The sequence below is a fragment of the Odocoileus virginianus genome, chromosome 1 (genome assembly GCF_023699985.2).
Source record: "Odocoileus virginianus isolate 20LAN1187 ecotype Illinois chromosome 1, Ovbor_1.2, whole genome shotgun sequence".
Lineage (NCBI taxonomy): Eukaryota > Metazoa > Chordata > Mammalia > Artiodactyla > Cervidae > Odocoileus > Odocoileus virginianus.
In genome coordinates, this window is record NC_069674.1 from 21494850 (window position 1) to 21517928 (window position 23079).

At 41.2% G+C, this 23079-nt stretch overlaps 1 protein-coding gene across 2 annotated transcripts in view; it reads left to right on the forward strand.

Annotated features, from left to right (window-relative positions):
- Positions 1–23079, forward strand: part of CHCHD3 (coiled-coil-helix-coiled-coil-helix domain containing 3) — a 278588-nt gene that overhangs the window by 203055 nt on the left and 52454 nt on the right. For both annotated transcript variants that reach the window (XM_020878065.2, XM_020878066.2), the window contains one exon: positions 17505–17575. In XM_020878065.2, coding sequence (XP_020733724.1) covers positions 17505–17575 — 71 coding nt within the window. The remainder of the gene's footprint in view (positions 1–17504; positions 17576–23079) is intronic.

Consider the following 23079-nt stretch of genomic DNA (forward strand, 5'->3'; position numbering starts at 1 on the left):
ATTTGTGCAGTTGAGGAGTGAAGCTTCTAAGTAGTAGTAGGGTTTAGGGCCATAATGCAGGAAAATGTTAATGAATCATCAGATAAAAGCTGGAAAGAGGTGATACCTCAGGGCCCTTGGTGTACTTGGCAGCGTATGAAATAAATGTACCTTAGATATTCAGGAATCCTGCACAGGACTTTGTAAGGGAGAGCATTATACCTGAAAGCTAAGACTTCTCTGCGTGCTTCTATTCACATGCATATTTCTATGCCACATCTTTCAAAAGGCCTTTCCTTTGAAACACAAAAAGATAAACATGTCTTTGAAATGGATAGGTGATCTCTTTGCCACTTTTGAAATCTTTCTCCATTTCATAGCTGAGATTTTTTTTAACCCTAAAATTAAGACCGACTTTTCTGTTCACCTGAGTAGCTTTTTACTCATTGCTGGACTCGAGACAACCATTGTCACAGTCTGAGTCTGGGCACAAAATCAATGAAAGGAAATTAAACCTTGAGATAGGGGCTCCATCTGCATAGGATCATATTTTTGCTTGAGTCTCTTCAGTTCATTGTTGTGTGACTGTTAAATAAATACAATACCTTCATGCTCAAAGGAAACCATGAATTTGCAAGTACTTACAGAGTACCATTTATTGCTTAGTGTTGAAAATAGTATAGTATTTTAAAATCTCAAGCCCTAGATTTGGAGCATGAGACACCTGGCCTGATTTGGTTATAGCACTTATACCTATGGGCCGATAAGCACATGTGTAATTTTGGTTACGTATGCCATTCCTAACAGATAAAATGAAGACAGTAGCCTTTAACTTTACTTCCTCCTTGACTGGTTTTTTAAAATGTAATCAATTGAGATAAATGACTGCTTTCTAGTCATATTTGCTGATGGAGAGTCCAAGTCTCCACCAGCCTCCCAACAGTTTTAACTCTTGCTTTGATGGGATTGTGTTCTTTTGTAAACATGGAATCTTTAGATCATCTGCTTTTCTAGGGACTTTCTTCATATAAACATCACATCCCTCTGGATTATGAGGATTGGAGTCATGTAACTACTTAAAAATTGTTTTTTTAGATGTTTCCCTTAGCTATTAGTACCTTGCTCTTAGGAGACGGTTGTCGGTAAATATTTAGTGAATTAAAAAATGAACATTGACTCAACAAATGACAGAAGAATTTCAGAGACACCAGGAGCTTTCAGTTCAGTTCAGTCACTCAGTTGTGTCTGACTCTTAGTGACCCCATGGACTTTAGCACGTCAGGCCTCCCTGTCCATCACCAACTCCTGGAGCCTACTCAAACTCATGTCCATCGTGCCGGTGATGCCAACCAACCATCTCATCCTCTGTCGTCCCCTTCTCCTCCCGCCTTCAATCTTTCCCAGCATCAGGGGCTTTTCCAGTGAGTTGGTTCTTTGCATCAGGTAGCCAAAGTATTGGAGTTTCAGCTTTAGCATCAGTCCTTCCAATGAATATTCAGTACTGATTTCCTTTAGGGTTGACTGGTTGGATCTCCTTGCAGTCCTTACCTTCATAATGTAAAAGCTTTTCCCTCTTTAAAAAATTAATATATATTAGCTCATCTGTATTTAGCCTTGAGGGTGGATATATTTGTAGTTTGTGAAAATACCAGGGTTTTAGTTTGTGTTTTTTGTTTTAGAGGGGAACTGGTACAATTTGGAACATTATAAGAAACAGTTGTGTGACTGTCCTTATCTTTAAATCTTTTCACCAAGGACTAAATCTTAAAGAAATGTAAAATATTTCTTTTCCTTCAAGAGAAAAAGAGAAAAAGCATAGCCTAAAAGCAACTCCATTCTTCTGTTGGATGGGTCATCTGTTACTTATTTTAGCTGTCCTCTGTGACAACTTGAATATTTAAGTTGCTTTTCGTTTTCCAGTATTATAAACTCTGTGATGAAAATTCTTTCCACTACATTTTTATACACACCTATGATTGCTTCAGATATCTCTAGAAATGAAACTGTGTCAAAGGCATTTGAGACATGTTGCTGTGAATTGTACTAATTCATACTCTCACTAGTAAATTATTAGTGGAACCCATTTCCACATATACTCATCAAAGGAAGACAGCCAGTCTGATAAGTATACAGTAATGAAATGATTTTATCAATCTTTGTCTCACAAATTTTTCTATGACCTACCAAATGCTGCTTTCAGGAAAGTGTATGTACCCAATACCTGTGCCCTAGACCTTTTTTTCAATCAGGAGATACTGAAGAATGGCATGTCTCTCCAGTAAGTTTTAAATAAAATTACTTTTAAAGTTTTGGCATTGATTGAATTTCACATAGTTTTCCTCCTGGGCCTTTGAGAAAGCACAGTGCCAGGGACAAGTGTAGATCCACATGTGAGAAGGCGTGGTGGGCAGTTCCATGCCCCTTACCAGCCTTAAGCCAAAGTTCTGTTGAATGTAGGCCTTCAGTGGACAGGCTTTCCTGTGTGCGGTGTAGGGGTGAGCATCGTAGCTCTTAATGGGTGCATCCCAAAAATGACACAGGTGACTTTCAAAGCCTCCTATGAAAGTATCTTTGAAACTTAAGAGGGCTTTGCCACATCTCCATCTTCATAGCCCCTCTCACTAAGGCTTTGAGCTCATAACTCTGCTGAGGTCAGTCACTTTTTCATCATCTAATTCACTTGGAGAGATGTGCTCAGTCTGGGATTCTGAGCTTGGTTGCGGGACTCTTCCCGGCCATGAGCTGCTTATTTTTGGTAGTGTTGGAAAGGTATTACCTTCAAACAAATATGTTGTGATTCAATTTGGGGCTGGTGCTGAGGAGAAACCAACTCTATTATGTCTGTGATGGAATTCAAAGGTTTGCTCAATTTTCAGGAAAGTTTTTCTTAAGTAGATTTTCTGGCTTGGTATGAATTACTGGTGTTGGCCTCTATGATATTTTAAAAACTCAAGTTCTAGGCAAAAGTGGGAAGAAGGCAGGTCGTCTTGGCCTCTCCACCTTCTTCTGTCACAATCCTGTTCTCCCCTGACACGTCTCCTTCCTCTCAAGGATTCAGTGGTTACTCTTACACACTTAACTTTTGCCTTCGAAAGCACTAGTCCTATTTAGTTATGAGTCCCTTTTAGGGAGTTAACTGATGATAAGCTAAAGGGTAATAAATGGTTTAGCCTTGAATTTCTTCACCTGAATTCTGAGGAAATCATCTCAGAAGGTCTTCAAGTCTCTATGAGAATCTTTCAAGTTTGTTTTCTGTGCTATGATTTCTGTGATTCTTTCTATAATTAATGCAATCATATTTTCAGTCAGTAGGGTGGACCCTTCACTTATGAGGAATCCTAGGTTGAATGACAGAACCTACTGCCTCCTGTGGCATTAGCGTTAGAACACGGAACTCTTGGAAGCAAAAAGGACTAGCAACCTGAAGACAGTTATCGCTGTGTACTACAGTGGATTCGCCGTTCGTGTGTCTCTCCCCCCTGGCCTTTAAAGATGTCTTCACCCTCCCACTTCCTGGGCTGGTCCAAGTTCCTTCTTCAGTAAGCTCTTCTGAATGAATGAATTTTAGGCTAGCCTGTCAGAAGGCTGGAAAAGGAGGAGAAATGGGTGAGAAAGATCCTCCAGGGGAGCATCTGTTGTACACCCTTTAGATCCTTAATATAGCATCATGAGGAAGGCAGAATGAAACCGCTGAAGATAATGCGGCTTGTGTATCTGCCTGCTTCTCTGCAGTAAGGATTACTGTTCGCAGGTTTCCTTTTAGCCCACGGTTTTCAAGAGGGCACTGTGTGCGTGCCTGTGCGTGTGCTGGAGCAAGTGCAGGAGAGTGCGTGTTAGAGTTACAGAGTCCCCTTCTGTGGGAGACAGACCAGCTTGGGGTGCGGTGGAGTGCACGCTGAGCTAGGTTGGTAATACAAATGTGATGCTTTCTGAACACAGCCATCCAGTGTGTGTGCTTTTAAATGTGCATAAGGCGCTGAGCCCTACACAGGGAAGACTGTCGACCCTGAGAATGACTGTCACGTTCCTCAGCCCTTGAGCACAAGAGCTTCCTGTGCTGGTCACATAGAGTGATTTCTGAGTTTCTGTCTGGGTCTTGCAAGACATCATGGGATAGTCCTTACAATGACTGTGAGCTTGCTCTGTCTCACTGCTGTCGAAGAGCAGCGGGACACCCAGCTGTGTCAAGAGCAGAAAGACCTTAGGTGTGTAATTGAGAAGTCTGAAAGGTAAGTATAGAAGGCTGGAGACTGTTTTATTTCCGGTAGAAGAGCTGAAACAATAGGCGGATTTAAGACCTTTTATTGACCTTGTCATATAAAAGAAAAATATCAAGGAAAATGAACACCTTATAGATAAGGTAAATGGGAGATCTCCATATAAGCAGGGTTAATGGGAGCTGTGGGTGGGAGAGGGACAGGCAGTCACTTTGCAAAAGTGGTAGATCTGCCTTATTTTTAAAGGGATTAGAATAAAGTTTTGCAAGTGGAAAGAATTCTGATAAGAAGCTTGAATTCTGACAGGAAAAGCTAGTGATATCAAAAGGAAATTAAAGCACAAACTGACTTAAGAACTGAATATCAAGGATAGTTTGGTACTTGAGAGAAATCAGGGCTTTAGAAACTTGTTCGAAAAACAACTTCTTAGAAATAAATAAAAGATTACGCCATATGTGGTCTGGTAGCACTATGATTCTTTATTAATTGTACATTTATTTGTGTGATTTTTAAATTTATGTCTTTCTTCTCCAGTATGCCATAATAAGCTCCATAGAAGTAGGGCCAAGTATCTTGTTTGTTCACCATCACATTACAAATTCCTGGCCTAGTTTCTGGCACAGACCTTCAGTATTTGTAGAATGAAGAAATGAACAAATAATAGGAAACTTGGAATGCCAAATGAGTGTTTGGTGCATATGTTGAAATTGCTCAGATGAAGAAACTGAGGCGTGGGATAAAATAGCATAACTAATATAGCTTGAGTATTATTGCAAGGCTGTCAATGAATGTAGGATTTCTATTCTAATTTAAAAAAAAAAACTAAATCAAGGAAAAAAAAACTCTCAGATTGTAATTAGTGAAGTTTCTAAAGTGCCTGGAATAAAAGTAGAAATGCCAGAAGAAGCTCTGTTTCTTTATACGAGAAATGATAAAGATGGAATGAAAAGGTAATTACAGAAACTGTGTATTAATTTTGCCAGGGTGCCCAGGAGACAGTGTGGTTTCCATGAAATGTAGCTTCTTTAGAGGTGGTTAAGATTTGATGCTAGAGTTAAGCATTGCTTTAAAATTTTTAATTCTTTCTGTTCTCTGTCAGGAAAGGAGAGAGGCAATTGTTTTGGGTTCCCCACCCCCCACCCCCCTTATTTAATGAACGTCTAAATGTGAGCAGTCCTAGGACTGGAATGGTAGCTTCCGTGTCATCAGAGCCCCCGGCATTTACCGTTTCACTCCTGCGTCCTAGTATAGAATTTTCCTCTTTAAGGTCAGCTCACTGCAGGATGGCTGCTGGGGCTCTGGCCATCACATCTACACTGCATACTAGAAGAAAGAAAAGGGGCAAAATGACTGAGAAGATTCCCTGTCAGCTGAGGTCAGCTCTCTTTAAGCAGCCTACCTGGAAGTTCCACTCAACAACTCTGCTTTTGGCTCAGCCTAAATAGAAGCAAACTGGAAATTTTAGTTGACCATATATTTAGCTTCAAATGGAGTTACGTAAGGAGGAAGGAGAGATGTTCGGTAAGCTACTGCTAATAGTCTTTTCCCTGTGGAAAGATTCCACAGGGAATCTTCATTTGTCTTTGCCATGGAACTTAATAGGGATTTTGAGTCATTGCATGCAAGTCCCTTCAGTTGTGTGCGAATCTTTGTGTCTCCGTGAACTGTAGCTCACCAGGCTCTTCTGTCCAGAGGATTCTCCAGGCAATACTGGAGTGGGTGGCCCTGTCCTCCCCAAGGGGATCTTCGCTACCCAGGGATCAAACTCACATCTCTTACAGCTCCTGCATTGGCAGACGGGTTCTCTACCACAAGCACCACCTGGAAAGCCCTTGAATCATTAGGAAATGCTTAGTAAATCAGTAGTTTATTGTTGATCACCAGTAATAAGGATTTGAAAAAAGTAAGGCTGAGAAAAGTTAAGATATACTTGTAGATGCACACAAATGGTTATAAGCAAATATTTAGGGATGCTCAGGACAAATACCTAGTCTTGTAAAGTTTATTGCTTACACAAAACATTACTCAGTGTTCGAAAAACAGATTAAGTTCAAATCCATCTACTTGATGATCATTCTTTAGGTTCATGCATAGTTGTATAGGTCAGTTAATGGGGAATCTAGGTTCTGATGGATAAGCTGGGGAGCCAGGGCCTGTTGGCAGGAGTTGTATTGTAATGGAGAATCCCTGTCTTCCACAAGGAGAAGCCAGGCTTTCTGCCAAGTACTGAACTTACATTGTTCCACTGATGCAGTCACCCCGAAAGATAATGTCCTCATCTTTGTGTTTAAAACCAAGACTTGGTTTAAATAACCCAAACCATTCCTTGGTGTGCCTTTTAGAAACAGAATACTGAATCTGATATTCTGTGTATTTGAGCCAGTGTTGGCAGTTTGCAGACTGTGTCTTGTCGACAGAATTCTCCTGAGCCCCAGAATGACTCGGAACAATGGAATCAAGACCATGGGTCTGAGAGGTGGAAGGTTCTTCAAGAAGCCAACTACTCTATTCGAGGGCCACTTTTCTCACCAAGAATTGTCAGATCCCTCGCTCTGTCCTCCTGCCCACCTGTAAAAGACTTCAGCCTGTTCAGGAACACAGGGAAGGCAGAACTCAAACCTGCCAGCAGGCTGCCTTACAGAAGGTTTGTCAGGAGAAATACCGAAACCACTTGATCAACTGAAGTTGTTTTAGACAGTGATTTAAAAAATAAAAATTCTATAGCTCTTAAAATTGTTGTGGTGGAGAACAGTCAGTCTCTGTGATCCTATATAATTCTGTAGAAAGACAGGATGGTTGAGGAAGCATGAACTCTTTCTGGAGTATAGTTACAGCATATAACTGGACAGTAAATAGCCGTCTCAGGGCTTCTGGGCCAGGAATTATAGCCACAGTGCATTTGCCCCCAGATGCTTAACTTTGATACTAGGGGAAGTATAGTTACCTGCAGCCAACTGATTACAGATTATAACAGTTCCTGGTTGAGTGTTTATAACAAACAGTGTAAATAAGTCAGTTCTGAATCCATCTACGTAACAGTAGGAATGCTCTTTTTGACATTGTCAGTAGGAAGGCTTCTTCTATTGGTTTGTGTAAACACTAGACGTTTGTTTGAAATAGCTAGCCAGATAGAGTAATCTTTGTGTTTGGGTGGGTACGAGAGGGATGGAGACCAACAGTTGTTGGTGGTAATTATAGATCAGCTTAGAAAGCAGAGACCCACACTTGCAGTCAGTCTGCTCACATCCAAGGTCAGACTCGTTCCATCTCTCGTCCACTCTTCTAAGTAAGCAGAGTCGCCACCATCTGAATGGACGGTGCATAGGAGTGTCCATCTCCTCTGAGAAACAGTGTCGGACCACCAGAATTTAAATTTGACCTCAGTATGCAGTGTTGTGTAGCATTTTATAAAAGAACTGACAAGAGCTAGTTAACAGATGTTTCTTGTGACCATTTTGATTTGTTCTTTTCTCATATGATACAGATAATGATCATATTAGTGATAATAGAACTGAAATAAGTTTCTGAACCTGAGAAAATATTACAAGAATATACTATGTGCATGTTTTCCTTTGATTGAATTTAGAACTTGAAAAGATGCTTTTCGAATCGAGCAATAATGTGTGTCTGTGCACGTGCATTTTAAAATACACTTCAAAAGGGAAACTTTGCAAATGGAAAATGGCAGCATCTCACACATTCAGAAACTTGGGCCACAGCCAGCCCAGAGAAACGTGGGGATGATGCCCACGCTTGTTGATTGCCGTTTCCTTCTTACAACTGTCTAAAAACTTTGGGCATCAGAATGCCAAATGGGTAAATCTCCCCATACCCCGAAATAGAACTTGCAGGGAGACTGGAGAGAAATATTAGAATACTTATATCTGAAGATACACCACACTGTTTTGCACATGGTTTTGTGCTGTTCCTTCAGCTGTTTGTGGCAGGTATGATAAATTGGCTCAATAAGCACCAATTCCAAACGCCCCCTTTCTCTTTCTTTACTCCAGAAAGTGAGAAAACAAAATTACTTAATTGCCCAGCTGCTTTCACAGCCAAGGTTGTACATGATGTATAATTCTGGCCAAAGAGATGTGAGTGGAAGTCTCTGGTGAGGCCTTCTCTTATAACCTTCCTCAGGATGTGGGCATGCTCACTGGAGGTGTGATTGCCGTCTTGAGACCGTGGGGACAAAAGCCAAGTGCTCAGGGTAGCTGGGAAAGGAATACTTCACAGTGTCCTTGGCACTTGCATCAGCCCTGCGTTTCTAACATCTGAACTTCTTATTACATGAGAAACATGACCTCCTTACTCGTTCAAGCTACTATTTGTAGCTTAAACTATTATTGTACTGATACTGCAGTTGAACTCAATCCTTAGCAATATTTATTTCCCTTCTACATAGCAGAGCACACTGAAGTGTCTGTCAGTTTGTAGGAGGTACATAATAAATGTAGCGGTGCGCCTTCTCCATGTTCTGATATTTATTTTAGACCTCTCTCTGTCCCATTGTTTTAAATAGGAGCAAAAGTTGGAATTCACTTTAGGATGAACAGGTCACTGTTAACATTGTTTTAGTAAGTTTTGTGTATCATGTAAACTGAGTGCTCTAAGTATAATGATAAACAGGACAAGATTCATGCTTTCTGGACCTTCTGGGCTAACTGGAAAGACAACAGGTGAACATACATTGTTGGTACATGGTGGCAGGTGCTTTGATCAAAGTCTGTGATGCTGTGAGAACACAGAGAAATCTTTGTGACTCAAAACAGTCACCGTTTATTTACCTCATGATTCTACATGTTTGTCACCAGTTTGGGCTGCTATCAGCTGGACAAGTCTTTTCAACTTGTCCAGGCTCACTCTTGCTGAGATGGCTGCAGTTTGGCTAGTCAAGGATGGACTCAGCGGGGAAGACTTGTAATCTTTCCTTCTCCAGCAGGCTGTTGTTGCTATTCAGTCACTAAGTTGGGTCTGACTCTTTGCAACCCCGTGGACTGGGGCACACCAGACTTCCCCGTCCTCCACTGTCTCCCAGAGTTTGCTCAAGTTCAAGTCCGTTGAGTCAGTGATACTACCTAACCATCTCATCTCTGTCATCCCCTTTTCCACCTGCCTTCAGCCTACCCAGAATCAGGGTCTTTTCCAAAGAGTCGGCTCTTCCCATCAGGTGGTCAAAGTATTGGAGCCCCAGCTTCAGCATCAGTCCTTCCAATGAATATTCAGGGTTGATTTCCTTTAGGATTAACTGGTTTGGTCTGCCTTCAGTCCAAGAGACTCTCAAGAGTCTTCTCCAACACCACAGTTCAAAAGCATCAATTCTCCTGCACTCAGCCGTCTCCATGGGCCAACTCTCACATCCGTACATGACTACTGGAAAAACTTTCCTTGTCCAACAGTCTAGCTTGGGCTTGTTGATGTGACATCTGGGCAGGGTTCCAAGAGTGAGTCTTGGGTTGGGAACTGGCACTTCATCACTTCTGTCAAATTCTTTTGGCCAGAGCAGGTCACAAGCACAGCCTAGATTGAGCTGTAGAAAAATAGATTACACTCTTTCATGATGAGGGAAGCTAGAAAGTGTCACTAAAGGACATGAATATAGAAGAGAGTCAAGAATTGTGTGTGACCATGTTTGCAGTCTGCCACAGGGCTCTGAGGAAGCCGAGGGGAGGAGAACAATAAAGGATTTATCTAAAATTTTTAAGATTCAAGATAGTAGGATGCTCCTTTTTATTAGCTCTTAATAAAAGGTGATACTGTCAGCTACCATATAGTAATGTGTATATGTTAATCCCAAGCTCCTAATTTATCTTCCTTCCCCACTCCCATTATCCCTTTTGATAACCATAAGTGTTCTTTGTGTGAGTCTGTTTCTGCTTTGGAAATATCAGTAAGTTCATTTGTATCATTTTTTAAAAATATTCCATATTAAGTGATATCGTGTGATATTTGTCTTTCTCTGTCTGACTTACTTCACTTAATATAATAATCTCTCGGTCCATTGGTGTTGCTACAAATGGTATTTCATTCCTTTTTATGGCTGAATAACATTCCATTTATATATATCTATATACACATGCTAAGTCACCTCAGTCATGTCTGACTCTTTGTGACCCTGTCGACTGTAGCCTGCCAGGCCCCTGTGTTCATGGGATTCCCCAGGCAAGAATACTGGAATGCGTTGCCATGCCTTCCCCCAGGGAATGTTCCCAACCCAGTGATCAAACCCGCATCTCTTATGTCTCCTGCATTGGCAGATGGGTTCTTTACCACTAGCACAAACTGAAAAGCACACGCGTATACCCTTACATCTTCCTTATCCTTTCATCTGTTGCCAGACATTTAGGTTGCTTCTGGTCGTGCTAAGTCAACCAGTTGTGTCTGGCTCTTTGCGTCCCCGTGGACTGTAGCCCGCCAGGCTCCTCTGTCCATGGGATTCTCCAGGCAGGAATACTGGAGTGGGTTGCCAGTTCCTCCTCCAGCGCATCTTCCCAGTCCAGGAATTGAACCTGCATCTCTTAAGTCTCCTGAATTGGCAAGTGGGTTCTTTACCACGAGGGCCACCTGGGAGGGCGCTTTCATGTCTTGGCTGTTTTGTAGATGGTGCTGCTGTGACCATCGGGCTGAATGTATCTTTCCGAGTAAGTGTTTTCTCTCAATTTATATCAAGGAGTGGGATTACTGGATCATATGTTGGCTCTATTTTTAGTTTTTTAAGGAACCTCCATACTGTTCTGCATCATGGTTTCAACAATTTTCATTCCCACCCACAGTGTAGGGAGGGTTTCTTTTTCTTCATACTCTTTCCAGCATTTATTATTTGTAGACTTAAATTTTATGTATGTATTTTATTTTTTTTGCTAGATTTTCCTTTTTTTAAAAAAAAAGGATGTTGAAGAAAAATGTCAAGGCCACTCAGAAGTTTTTTCTCTCACTTTCTGAACTGTTCCCTTTTTTTTAAAATTTTTTGTTTTATATTGAAATACAGTTCATTATTAACAATGTGTTATTTTCAGGTGTAGAGCAAGTGATGAAGTTATACATGTGTCTGTTTATTTTTTCAAATTCTTTTCCCATTCAGGTTGTTAGGGAGTATTGAGCAGAGTCTTCAAAGAGCTTTACATGACTTATCATCTTTAATCCCCCAAGGGGTCCTGGTGCTCTTTATTATTACCTTCCCCATTTCACAGATGGGAGACAGCTCTTGAGTTTTATTCCATAGCTGTGGAGCCGTGACTTGTCAGTCTGTCTCCAAAGTGTGTGCTCTTTACCACCTCACGATTCTGTTAAGAATCTTACGTGCAGAGTGCCACGGACAGCATATTCATGTATTTTAAATGAAACATTTTAAGAGTTATGTTCAGTGGAGCATTCCATCTCCTAACTCTGTTTGTTGCCTCTGTATTTAGTAACTGGTCCCTGGTGCCTGAGATTGGAAGATGTTTTGATATAGAAAATGAAAATGCCTTTTGTTTCCAGTGATCCAGTGATGTCTTGTCCTCTGATACAGATGACAGAACCCCAGATCTCAAATGATGTTATTTTGGAGATAGTTCATCTCCTCCAAACTCCTTTCACTTATCCTTGACCCAAAAATATAAACCTTTATCAGGTTTTTGATAGTGCTAAAACAACTGAAAGATACTGTCATTCTACTTTAAATTTATAAGATCTGCCTTCTCAAAGAGAATCTTGGTGGAAAACATGTTTTAATCTTGTATCAAATAACAATTCATGTTTTAAAGGTAGACACTAATAAATTAGACCTTGAATATTTGATTTAAATCATATTTACCAGCCACAAATCCGTATTACCACTGGACAAATCATGTCAAGTATTTTTCCTATCATTGATGGAGCAGGAAACTATGCAGCTTGAATTTGAATGCAGAATTTTTGAATTTTAGGTTGTAAGGACCTCACAGGTATAGAAACAATGTGGCCATGTCCCAAGCAGTGATCAGGTCACAGGCACCTCTCTCTGCTTCTTTTTTTGGGGTCTCCAACAAACTGAGTTATCAGGATGACATTAAAGTGACAGTAATTTACAATGAGTAAACAAAAAAGAGCAGCAGATATGACCTGGGGCCATCTCAAGACAACACAGAGAACGAAAGCAGCCCTCCTGAATATTATGGCGCATCTACTGCTTGTGAGTACGGTTCAGAGGAGGAGTGCTGTGGTGGCGGAGGCCGTGAGGCAGAGCTCTCGGGCAGTTTCAGGTCCATCGGTGACTTGTGGATGGGCCTAGCAGCATCTCTGTTTTGCAGCACCTTTGTAAATATTCTAGTTCTATTGGGACTTCCCTGGGGGTCGAGACTCTGGTGGTTAAGATTGTGTGTGCTTCCCCTGCAGAGGGCAGGGCTTCTTTTTTTCTTTCATTTATTTTTATTAGTGAGGGCATGGCTTCTATCCCTGGTTGGGGAGCTAAGATACCACATGCAGTGCAGCCAAAAAACAAAGTTCAGTTGTGGAAAGTAATTGTGCCATAATTCTTCCAAAACGCTGATTTATTTTTCACTTTGAGTGGCATGCTGAGTAGTACGTTTTTCGGTTTCCTTTCATTGTTCTAGAAACCCAGTGGTGTCCCAGGTTGGTGTGTGTGCTCAGAATCACTTGAGATGCTTGCTAAGCTTGCAGCCTCTGCACCCCGTCCCCAGAGATTCAGGGTGTGACCTGGGGAGTCTGCGGTTTCACAAGCTCCGCAGATGGCTCTGAAACAGGTGGTCCCAATTCCTGCATCTGGAGCTCAAACATCCCCCGAAAGGGACATCTGAAACCACTCACAGGCCCCTTCTCCCTTTTTCCCAATCCTTGCATAAGCCCATTTGGCTCGTTCTCCCAGCAGTGAATGTTCACCTCTTTGCAGTGAGCAGGACTGGCCTGTGTTGGCAGGAGTCTGGGCCCTCTCAGGCATTCACAGTGAACAGGGGTGGAGAGCACCCTCTGCCTGACTCAGGTCTGACCCTCCCCCAGCCCCCGCACAGTCCTTGTTTGCCTCCTGTCCCTTGCTTCATAACCAGGTTGTAGGGAATCTCATGCTTTCCTGGAGCTCCCTACCCTTTGAAGATGAGGCTTTTTCTGTGAAGATACTGTTTTCACTATTGAGTAAGAGTAATTGAAGATTGTCGTTATATCAGTGAGGTCTAAATATGCAATAATGTCATTTAGAAATTAACACATCATTCAGTTCAGTTCAGTCATTCAGTCATGTCCAGCTCTTTGCGACCCCGTGGACTGCAGCATGCCAGGCTTCCCTGTCCATCACCAGCTCCCGGAGCTTGTGCAAACTCACGTTCATTGAGTCGGTGATGCCATCCAACCATCTCATCCTCTGTCGTCCCCTTCTCCTTCTGCCTTCAATCTTTCCCAGCATCAGGGGCTTTTGCAATGAGTCAGTTCTTCGCATCAGGTGGCCAAAGTATTGGCACTTCAGCTTTAGCATCAGTCCTTCCAATGAGTTTTCAGTACTGATTTCCTTTAGGATTGACACATCATCAGAACACCACAGAAATCCTTGCTGCAGACAATGGTTTGGAAAAACAAAAACAACTGATGGCAAAGTTTAAGGTGAAACATAGTATTTACATAATGTTAAACAATCTCCTATAAGATATTGATTACAACAGGAAAAATAGTAGCTTTCCTATGGAGAAAACTCTTACCTTAATCAAGTAGTCAAGATCAAGCACCAGTAAAAACATCTTTTGATGTAACATAACCCTGGATGCAGTGCACGGAGACGGGCACATCACTACCGTGGTATCCTTCCTTATAATGTGGGAGAGTGTCAGTCCAACCATTAATAAACATCCAACAGGCCCAAATTGCATGCTATTATACAGAGCATCTGACCAGTGTTCTTTGGGGTTACTGAGGTCATTAAAGGCAAAGCAGGACTGAGGAGCTGTCACAGATTAGAGGAGACAAGAAAGCTGTGACAGCTAAATGCAGCCCAGGATCCGAGGCTAGATTCTATGAGAAATAAAGTCTAATTCAGGTGCCGCAAGTCTCTAGTACTGTAACATTGTTAACTTACCAGTTTTCACAATTGTACTGTGATCATCTAAGGTGTTGACATGAAGGTAAGCTGAGTGAAGTGTATGCAGGAACCTTCTATTTTTGCCCCTTTCTATAAGTCTGAAATGATTACATAAGAAAGAATTGGGAAAAAAAGAACTTTTATTTTGTAATGTATGAACACTCTACAATAGCTTAGCATTCAGCCACTCTCTTCAGCATGTATCCCCCACACATATTTTTATGTTTTAGCTCTACTGAGTCATTTGTTGTTGATTAGCTCCTTTGGGGAGTGAGGGGGAGTAACACAATTTTTGTGTATGTTACAAAATATTTATGATCACTGTAACAACTGGCTGTGTACCCGCCACTCAATTTTTAAAAATATGACAGTGCAGTGAAGTCCCCCGCATTGCATTCTTTCATGACATTCTGCCCCTCTAATCCTCTTTTACCACCCACACATAACTGCCACCACTTATAGTTAATCAATAGAGCTTACTGTTTACCAATCGTATTTCAGTGTTTTGCCCTTTTCCAAACTGACATAAATTGCATTGTGCTGTATCATATCTACAACTTGCTTTTCTGGCCCCACTTTTTGTCTGATTCATTCTTTTTCATCACTGTATAGATTTCCAACTTATGAATACACAATACATATTTGTCTTTTCTCCTGCTGGCAGACATATTGGGAGTATTTTTGGTTTGGGGTTTTGTTTTCTGCATGATCATTCATTTTAAGAAGTATTTCCTCAGGTCAAAAGAGATCTCTACTTTTTCTGAACTCCAGTAATACTGTCCATCACCTTTAGCTTAGCATTTGTGACCTTTCAGTACAATTCTTTTTCTTTTCTCCTGTAGCAGGTAGAAAGCTTCTTGAGGATCTAATTCTCCAAGATGGACTTTATTGGAAAAATAAGAATTTAATTTTGTTGACTGAGCAAGTAAATACTTAATGAATTAAACATGGTCTGCAAACAGATGTTGGGCATATTTGTGTTTATTTTCTTAGTTGTTGTATGGTGTTGCCTCTTGGAGACTTTTATGCAGTGTCAGAAAGTGGTCACTGAGTTTGAAATATGGAGCATAAATCAGCTTAAAACTTTAAGAAATCATATGCTAGGTTTGCAGGCAACACAGGTACAGGGTATGTGTGTGTGTGCATGCGTGTGCGCACGCATTTGTGTGTATTTAACATTGAAGGAGAAAGTTGGACAAAATAAGCAATTTAATCTTCACTTTGGCATTACAAAGCATAAGGGAGTTTGCTAGTTTATATTATGGCAGAACTCTTGCTTTTGTGTATCATTCTTGTTAGAAAGTTAATATTTAATGTTGATAATTTTGAATGTGTACCCAGAATGGAATTGCCCAAATTAGTTCTTTGTCTCCAGAATTCTTTTATTTGAATGTTCGTCTTACTCTGTGAAAACACTGAGCAGGTTTTATAGCTCTCTTGCCCCCCTTACTTGATTTCTACAGCAGCTTTGGCAGAGATAAGTCATGCTAGTATCACCCATATTTTACAGGTGAGGAGCACTGGAATGGAAGCTGGCGGAGGTTGTTTGCTCAGGGACCCTAAACAGAACCAGAAACCAGATCTTTCCTGGCTCTGTCCAGAGATTCTAGTTTCATTGCATAAACTAAGCAAAAACATTAGTCAAGACATTTTTGTTTTGCTGGCATTTTAATACATGATTCAGTAACATAACACCCATTTGACAGTTCACCATAGTAATGCAGGGAGTCCCTCATCACTGTTAATGGCCCACTGTAACTGCCTTTTTACTGCCCTCTTTGTTAGAAGGGTTCTGAGAAAAGCTGCAACCAAACATCACAAAAGAGCATGTCCTGACTGGTGTGTATTCTAAAGGAAAGAAAAACCTTGTAAGTGGAACTGATTGGAAGGAGTGACACAACTGAAAGTTAAAATATCTGAGGAGACAAATGACTTTTTGATAGCTTGAGACCTATAGAAGAATTAAAACCTCTCGGCATATAGACTGGTGGTGGTTCATCACTCACATTGCAATGTTAAAAAAGGCAGAAGCAGTACACTTAGAATATTGTCTTCATGTCAGAAATGCACCTTCGTGCTTGAAAATGATAAAAAATTACAATCGATCCCTACAACTGTTCTGTTCATCTTTATTGATCAGGTGCAAGAAAGATAAATCGCAGCCCAAATAAGATTATAGTAAATGTTAGCATCGTTGGGGATGCTGGGTTGATAGAGAGCCATTCATCATCTCAAATGGTGACCTGTCCATTGCTCCAGCCATCCTGAGCCAGCTGTCTAATCACATACCTATTGATTTTATCTACATCCAGCAAACCTGGATGTGACTGTCATTGGGCAACCCAGATTGTTAAATGCAAAGGGGTCACTGGTGTGAAGAGGATTTCACTTTCATTTTCTCACCAACCAACAATGATGTATTAAAAAATAAACCATGCATGTGAAACCTGAGTGAATAGAGAATGAAGGGACACAATAGACCACTGCATTGCATTGTGTTCCTTTGTACTGCAATGCATTTTGCAAGGTATTTCATGGAGTCTGAAGGCTCGTCGGGTCATTTAGGCCACCCCCTGCAGTAAGACAGGTTTCACAGTAGCTAGTCAGAATGGATCGTTTTTAATGTTGCTGCCCCAGGAAAGGCATTACTTGGCTCTCACAACTTGATTTATATTGCTCATGTGTTCATTCATGTAATAGTGGAAACATTTTTTTAATAAAAATTACCTAAATCTGGCCCCTTGTTCTTAATGATTAATTTGTTATAAATGTTGATGCTCTTGTGGTCATGTGGAGATGATAGAACAAATTGTACTCTGTAAAGAATCAATCTTGAGGACAAATATCCAGTGTAAAAAGAAATGATCCTTTAATATCCTAGGTGGAACACTGGAATGACAGGAGAATATGGTGTGTGAATTTCATATTTGATCCAAGTGCTCTTTGGTCTTGCAGTGGTGGATTCCAAATATGGGAGATCAAAATAGTCTTTCAAAACTACGTTAGGAAGTTTTTCAGGAGGATCAAATATTGATGACTTACATGAATGTTCAGTCTGTGATTACAATGTGTATGCCAACAGTGGTACTATTATTAAATAGATAACCTTACATTTATTTTAAGTATTCATGTCACCATGTAAGAAATCTTCCTCCTTCTGCTTGAGTGGCAGACACAAGATTTTATGTAGTTTCTGAAATCGTAAGTCTTGCACACATGTTGTCCTCTTGAATAGTGAAAACTCTGCTATCAATCTTTACCCACAGAGCTCAGAGTTCTACAAAGTTACCACCGAGCAATACCAGAAGGCTGCTGAGGAGGTGGAAGCAAAGTTCAAGTAAGTATTCAGTGGTCTCATCGTGGTTTGCCCTTCCCAGCAAGGTGAGAACACAGCTTTCCCACTCTAACACGCTAGCCCTCTAGAGTACCGGAAAGTGTGTTTGGACCCGTATTGCCATCTTGGAATTCCAATGCAAGGGACAGGCCTCTGATGAAAGTGTGTTGCAGTTCCATTTCATGAACTCTGGGGAACTTGAAAGCAATGGTGGTAGTGTTTTCATTTGGAATATTATTTTAGTAGGATACCCCTGATTATGAAGGGGATGTTAAATTGTTGCCTTTAACAGTAGAAACACGGAGATCATTCACTTTCTTATAATAAAATGATGGGCATGTCCACATTTGGGTATCTTTCTCCCATTTAACCTGTTTTCATTTCTTCATGTGTACCTTGAAAGCATTTAAATCGCAGAACTTTCCCTTGCCCTTGATTATGAAGGCGATGTTAAATTGCTCCCTGTATTAATCCTTGGGATGATTAAATGAATGTTCTGTAATTGATGGATCAGAGTGTCCCTGACCCGTAGCCCTGTACTTTCCCTTTGCTGTCAGTACTCACATTAGGTAAGAAAACATCATTCAGAATTTTCCTGAGTATATAAATACTTCTGTTGTGTAACCCCTGTTAGTCACACACGTGCAAATTAGTGATGTACAGAAAGGTGTTGTGACAGGTTTAGTCAAAAGATTGTATTAGGCTCTGACCTCCTTCCTTGGCATGTTTATAAGCATTTGATAAAATGATTAAATCCTAGGGTAGAATGTTATTACTTTCTGCCATAGTGTAATTTGTGTGGTAATGGATATTGGTGTTATTTTAATGTTGATTTAAAAGATTTTTTAGAAAATGTATGATTTAAGGTATATTTAAATAGACAAAACCCTCCAGTCTTCCTTAGTGAATTATCTCTTTAGGAGCAGACAGGAAAGACCTTCTAAAAATGAGCCATAAATCTCACTCTTAAAGGTTAATGTGCTATCTTCAGAATTTAGATATGGAATTGGATAGATTTGATTTTCAAAGACACTCTCCATATGTATTCTTAAAGTTAGGTTCTTATCTTTCCCACGAATGGTAAAGCAGTGTTTTTTAAACCTTTTGTCTCTGTACTTTGAGAACCTTTGACTTGGCACCCCGGGTCTTTCTTCTTTGTAAGATTGAAGCTGTACAAATAAGTAAAATTTTAGATAAATCAAAGGAGATCCATTCTGACCAGGAAGATCTATTTAGTCATAAAGAAGATGGCATTTTAGTTGAGGCTTGAAGAAGAGTATCGAGTAGTCAGGAAGGAAAGGTGTTCAAAAGGAAAACCATGCCCAGGAGTTGGTGGGTGACAAACTGGTTAAGATCAGTGGTTTGTTGCAGAGAGACTAGTGCAAGGTAAAGTGGAAAGGTTAGTAGGGGCTTTCATTACCTGCTGAACTAAGAAGTTGATCTTCATTTAGCCGGAAGTCCTAGTCTTCCAGGTGGTGCAGCGGTAGTGCATCCACCTGCCAAGGCAGGAGACTCAAGAGACGCAAGTTCAGTCCCTGGGTCAGGAAGATCCCCCGGAGGAGGAAATGGCAACTCACTCCAATATTCTTGATTGAGAAATCTCATGGACAGAGGAGCCTGGCCTGTGGGGTTACAAAGAGTCAGATATGATTGAGCACACACACACACAGGTTACACACACATTGCAAGGTGTTTGGCCAGGTGAGTACCCTGATTTCTGTGCTCCTTTAGTAGTAATAAACTGACAGTTAATGTGAGGTTTGATTGGAGGGCTGGAAAAGAAAAATAAACAGCCAGAAATACCAGATGAGAAGTCTCTGCAAGTGAAAGAAAAGAGATGGATGCAAAAGTCACTGAGATTAGATGTGAATTAGTGATTAATTGGTGTACGGGTTTGCTAGGGCTGCCACAGACTGAGTGGCTTAAACAACAGAAGTCTATTTTCTCACAGTCGGGGAGGCTGGAAGTTCAGAGTCAAGGTGTGAGCAGGGTTGGTTTCTCCAGGGGCTTTTCTTCTTGGCTCACACGTGACTCTCTTTCCATGGTCTTCCCTCTCTCCATCTGTGTCCTCATCTCCTTCTCTTATAAATCACATTGGATTAGGGTCTACCCTGATGATTTCATTTCAACTTACCTCTTTAAAAAATCCTCTGTCCTAATTCACTCTCTGAAGCACCAGGCATTAGGATTTCAACATACAAATTTTGGGGGAGATGCATTTCAGCCCACAGCAAACACTTGGATAGAAGGGATACAGGAGAAACAGAAATATAAACTTAGTGTGTTGGAAAGAAAATTGGTGGAAGCTGAATTTCACAAACAAGTCTGATTTTAGATGAAAAGAATATCTCTTCTCTGAAGCCACACCCAGCTGCCATGTCATGGCCCTGGAAAGCATATAGTCTGGACTGTACTGGCCTACTGCAGAATGAGAGACTGTATGGAGCATAGAGGTAAGTCATGACGACTGACCTTCTCCACGATGGCGTGGATCTGTAGGGTGGACTTGGTTTTAAGCAGAGCCTCAACAGCATCATCCTCTTTTATCTTTAGATGGTGGTGTTCTTGATTAGCTCCTGCTGTCATCCGATGTAGTAGACAGTTTAACGTTTCCCAGAGCAAACTGTGGCCCTTGTGCTCAGCTTCTGGGAGTAACCTCTAAACCCTTGGAATTTCCCAAGTGAAACATTGTCTTCTTATTCATAACGGGTCCCTTGGGCCATGTGGTATCAGCCCAGTGCCAAAGACTGAAGTCAGCCACGTGAACAGTCAGGCCAGCTTATGTGACGAGGCCCCAGTGAAACTCTGGGCACCGAGATGGGGTGAGCATCCCTAGTTGGTGCTGCGCTGCATTTGTCACATACACTGATACCAGGAGGGTCGTGCCTGTGGATGGTGAGAACGTTGCATTGAAACCCTCTCAAACTTTGTCCTGTGTTTCTCTTCCTTTGGCTGATTCTCTGTAGCATTTCCCATAGTGAGCCATACTTCTGAGTTTAATAGCTTTAGTGAGTTCTGTGAGTCCTCGTATTGAATTTTCAAAGCTTAGGGTAGTTTGGGAACCTCCTTGAACTTATAGTTGATACCAGAAGTGAGGACAGTCTTGGGGACCCTGCCCTCAGACTTTGCAGTTTGGCCAACTCCAGTGCAAACAAAAATTAAGGAATGTCAGGAGCTGGTTCTTCAGAAAGTGGTTTTCTTTATGTCATTTTTTTCAGCTACTTCCTGCTAGGCTGAACTTCCTAGAATATGGTTTTTTGCAGCTTCATGCCAAGGAAATTGGAGAAGGCAATGGCACCCCACCCCAGTACTCTTGCCTGGAAAATCCCATGGACAGAGGGGCCTGGCAGCCTGGTGGGCTGCGGTCCATGGGATCATTGAGGGTCGGACATGTTTGAGTGACTTCACTTTCATGCACTGGAGAAGGAAATGGCAACCCACTCCAGTGTTCTTGCCTGGAGAATCCCAGGGACGTCCCGGGGAGCCTGGTGGGCTGCTGTCTATGGGGTTGCACAGAGTCGGACACGACTGAAGTGACTTAGCAGTAGCAGCAGCAGCCAAGGGAATGATAATGCTTCAGCTGTAAGAGATGTTTACCGCCTTTGAAGGCACAGAGGTTCCTCAGTGAAATTGTATTTCTCCTCAGAAACTTGGGGATCTCAGATAATCATGACACCTTCAGTCTTTGGCAAGGCACGGTACTGTATCCTTTCCATTGCCTGACGGAGATGAACTCAGTTGACCCTCCTAGACAGCACACCCTGGAGGACTTTGAGGAGGGTTTCATTAATTTTATCTGATGGAAGGATTCATTTGGGTACATCTTCACTATAGGAGATGGAAGCTTTGTAAAATGCTATTTCAAGTGTACTGTTATACGCCTGATGAGGGTGGAGGGCTCCATATAAAATCACAGTAAAGAGAAAGAATAAAGAACACTCAGAGCATTTGAGGCCGCACATGATGAACACCAGTTACACCAGTGTATTCTGCAGGACAGCTGATGGAATTATCTTAGGGATGCTTAAATATTAACTCACACTTCAGTCCCTCGCTTTATAGTTTGGCAGCAAACCATGAAAACACTTTAGAGCCAATGGAATCCTGCTCCCCGCTCTACCCTGTTTGTTTTATTAGCACATCATTCATTCATAGTGCTTCTATGAAACATGCCCTCAGCTGTGTTCTCAATGTATACCCATGAAGGAGACAGGTGGGTCTTCCCGGCATGAAACTTAGAAGCACATCACAGGAGAGCAGGTGGAAGACAGAATTTTAATAACCCAAAGCTTCCCAAAAAATCCAGAGTGAGTTCTACTGTGATGAGATAATTGCATCCCTAATAAAGACGAAGTTATTAAAAGTTATTTATCATTTTTTCAATGGAAGTTAAGTAATTTGGGATCAAGAATGTGTGTTTATTTTCATGCAAGAACTTTCCTCCCCAGAAAGCTTTAAAATTAGCTATAAAACTGAAATCACTGGGTAAACTCAGTGATATATATATACACACACACCTGTATCTAGCTTTTATTCAAAAGATAACACCTTTTCAGCTCAACTGAAATGGTCATTATAAGGACTTCTTACCACCTTTATCACCCTTTGTTATTATCTGTTAAATAGAGCAAATTATGGTGTTAGTTCTGGGTTAGTTTTCTTTCTGTAATACCATGTTGTAGTTCTGTTACTGAAAATTAACGTTCAGTATTAATCCTTGTAGTCTACCTTATAGGTAATTAAGCAGAATATTATATTAAGTGTTATATTGATAGTACTTATTAGCACAGACAGGTCTAGCACAAAGTAAATGCTCAGTAAATATTAGATTTTCTTTTTATTATATCTTATTTTTACATTAGTATTTTATTGTTATATCCAACTCCTGTTGTAAAACTCTGCACCATTAGAGAAATTTCTGTATCTAGTTCCAGACAAAATCAAGATGATGTTAAAACCTCCCAGGGACTTGCCTGGCAGTCCAGTGGCTAAGACTCTGCACTTCCACTGTAGGCAGTACAGTCTTCACCCGTAGTCTGAGAACTAAGATCCCACATACCACAGGGCAGGGCCAGAAAATTTTTTAAAAGATAACAAAAGAACAAACACACTGTAGGAACTTGTGGAGGTTTCTGTACTTGTTTTTAGAAAAAACAAAAAACTCCCAAAAGAGCCTTAGAGAGAGGTCGTAGCCGTGGGAAGTTCATTGTCCAGCCAGGAGGCAGCATGTGAAGCTCTTAGGACAGGACAGCCCAGTCCACGGTCCTTCAGGTCTCTCTGGATGTACAGACAGAGTCAGGAATGTGCAGACGGCGCTGCAGGGCTCTGTTATGGTCAGCATCAGAATCCAGTTGCCTTCGGTGGCTTGTTGTCAATATACCCCACCTACAGAGAGGAAACGTTACCACAGTGTTATGAACACACAAGTTCTCCCCCCCCCCATTTATTTTTATTAGTTGGAGGCTAATTACTTTACAATATTGTAGTGGTTTTTGTCATACATTGAC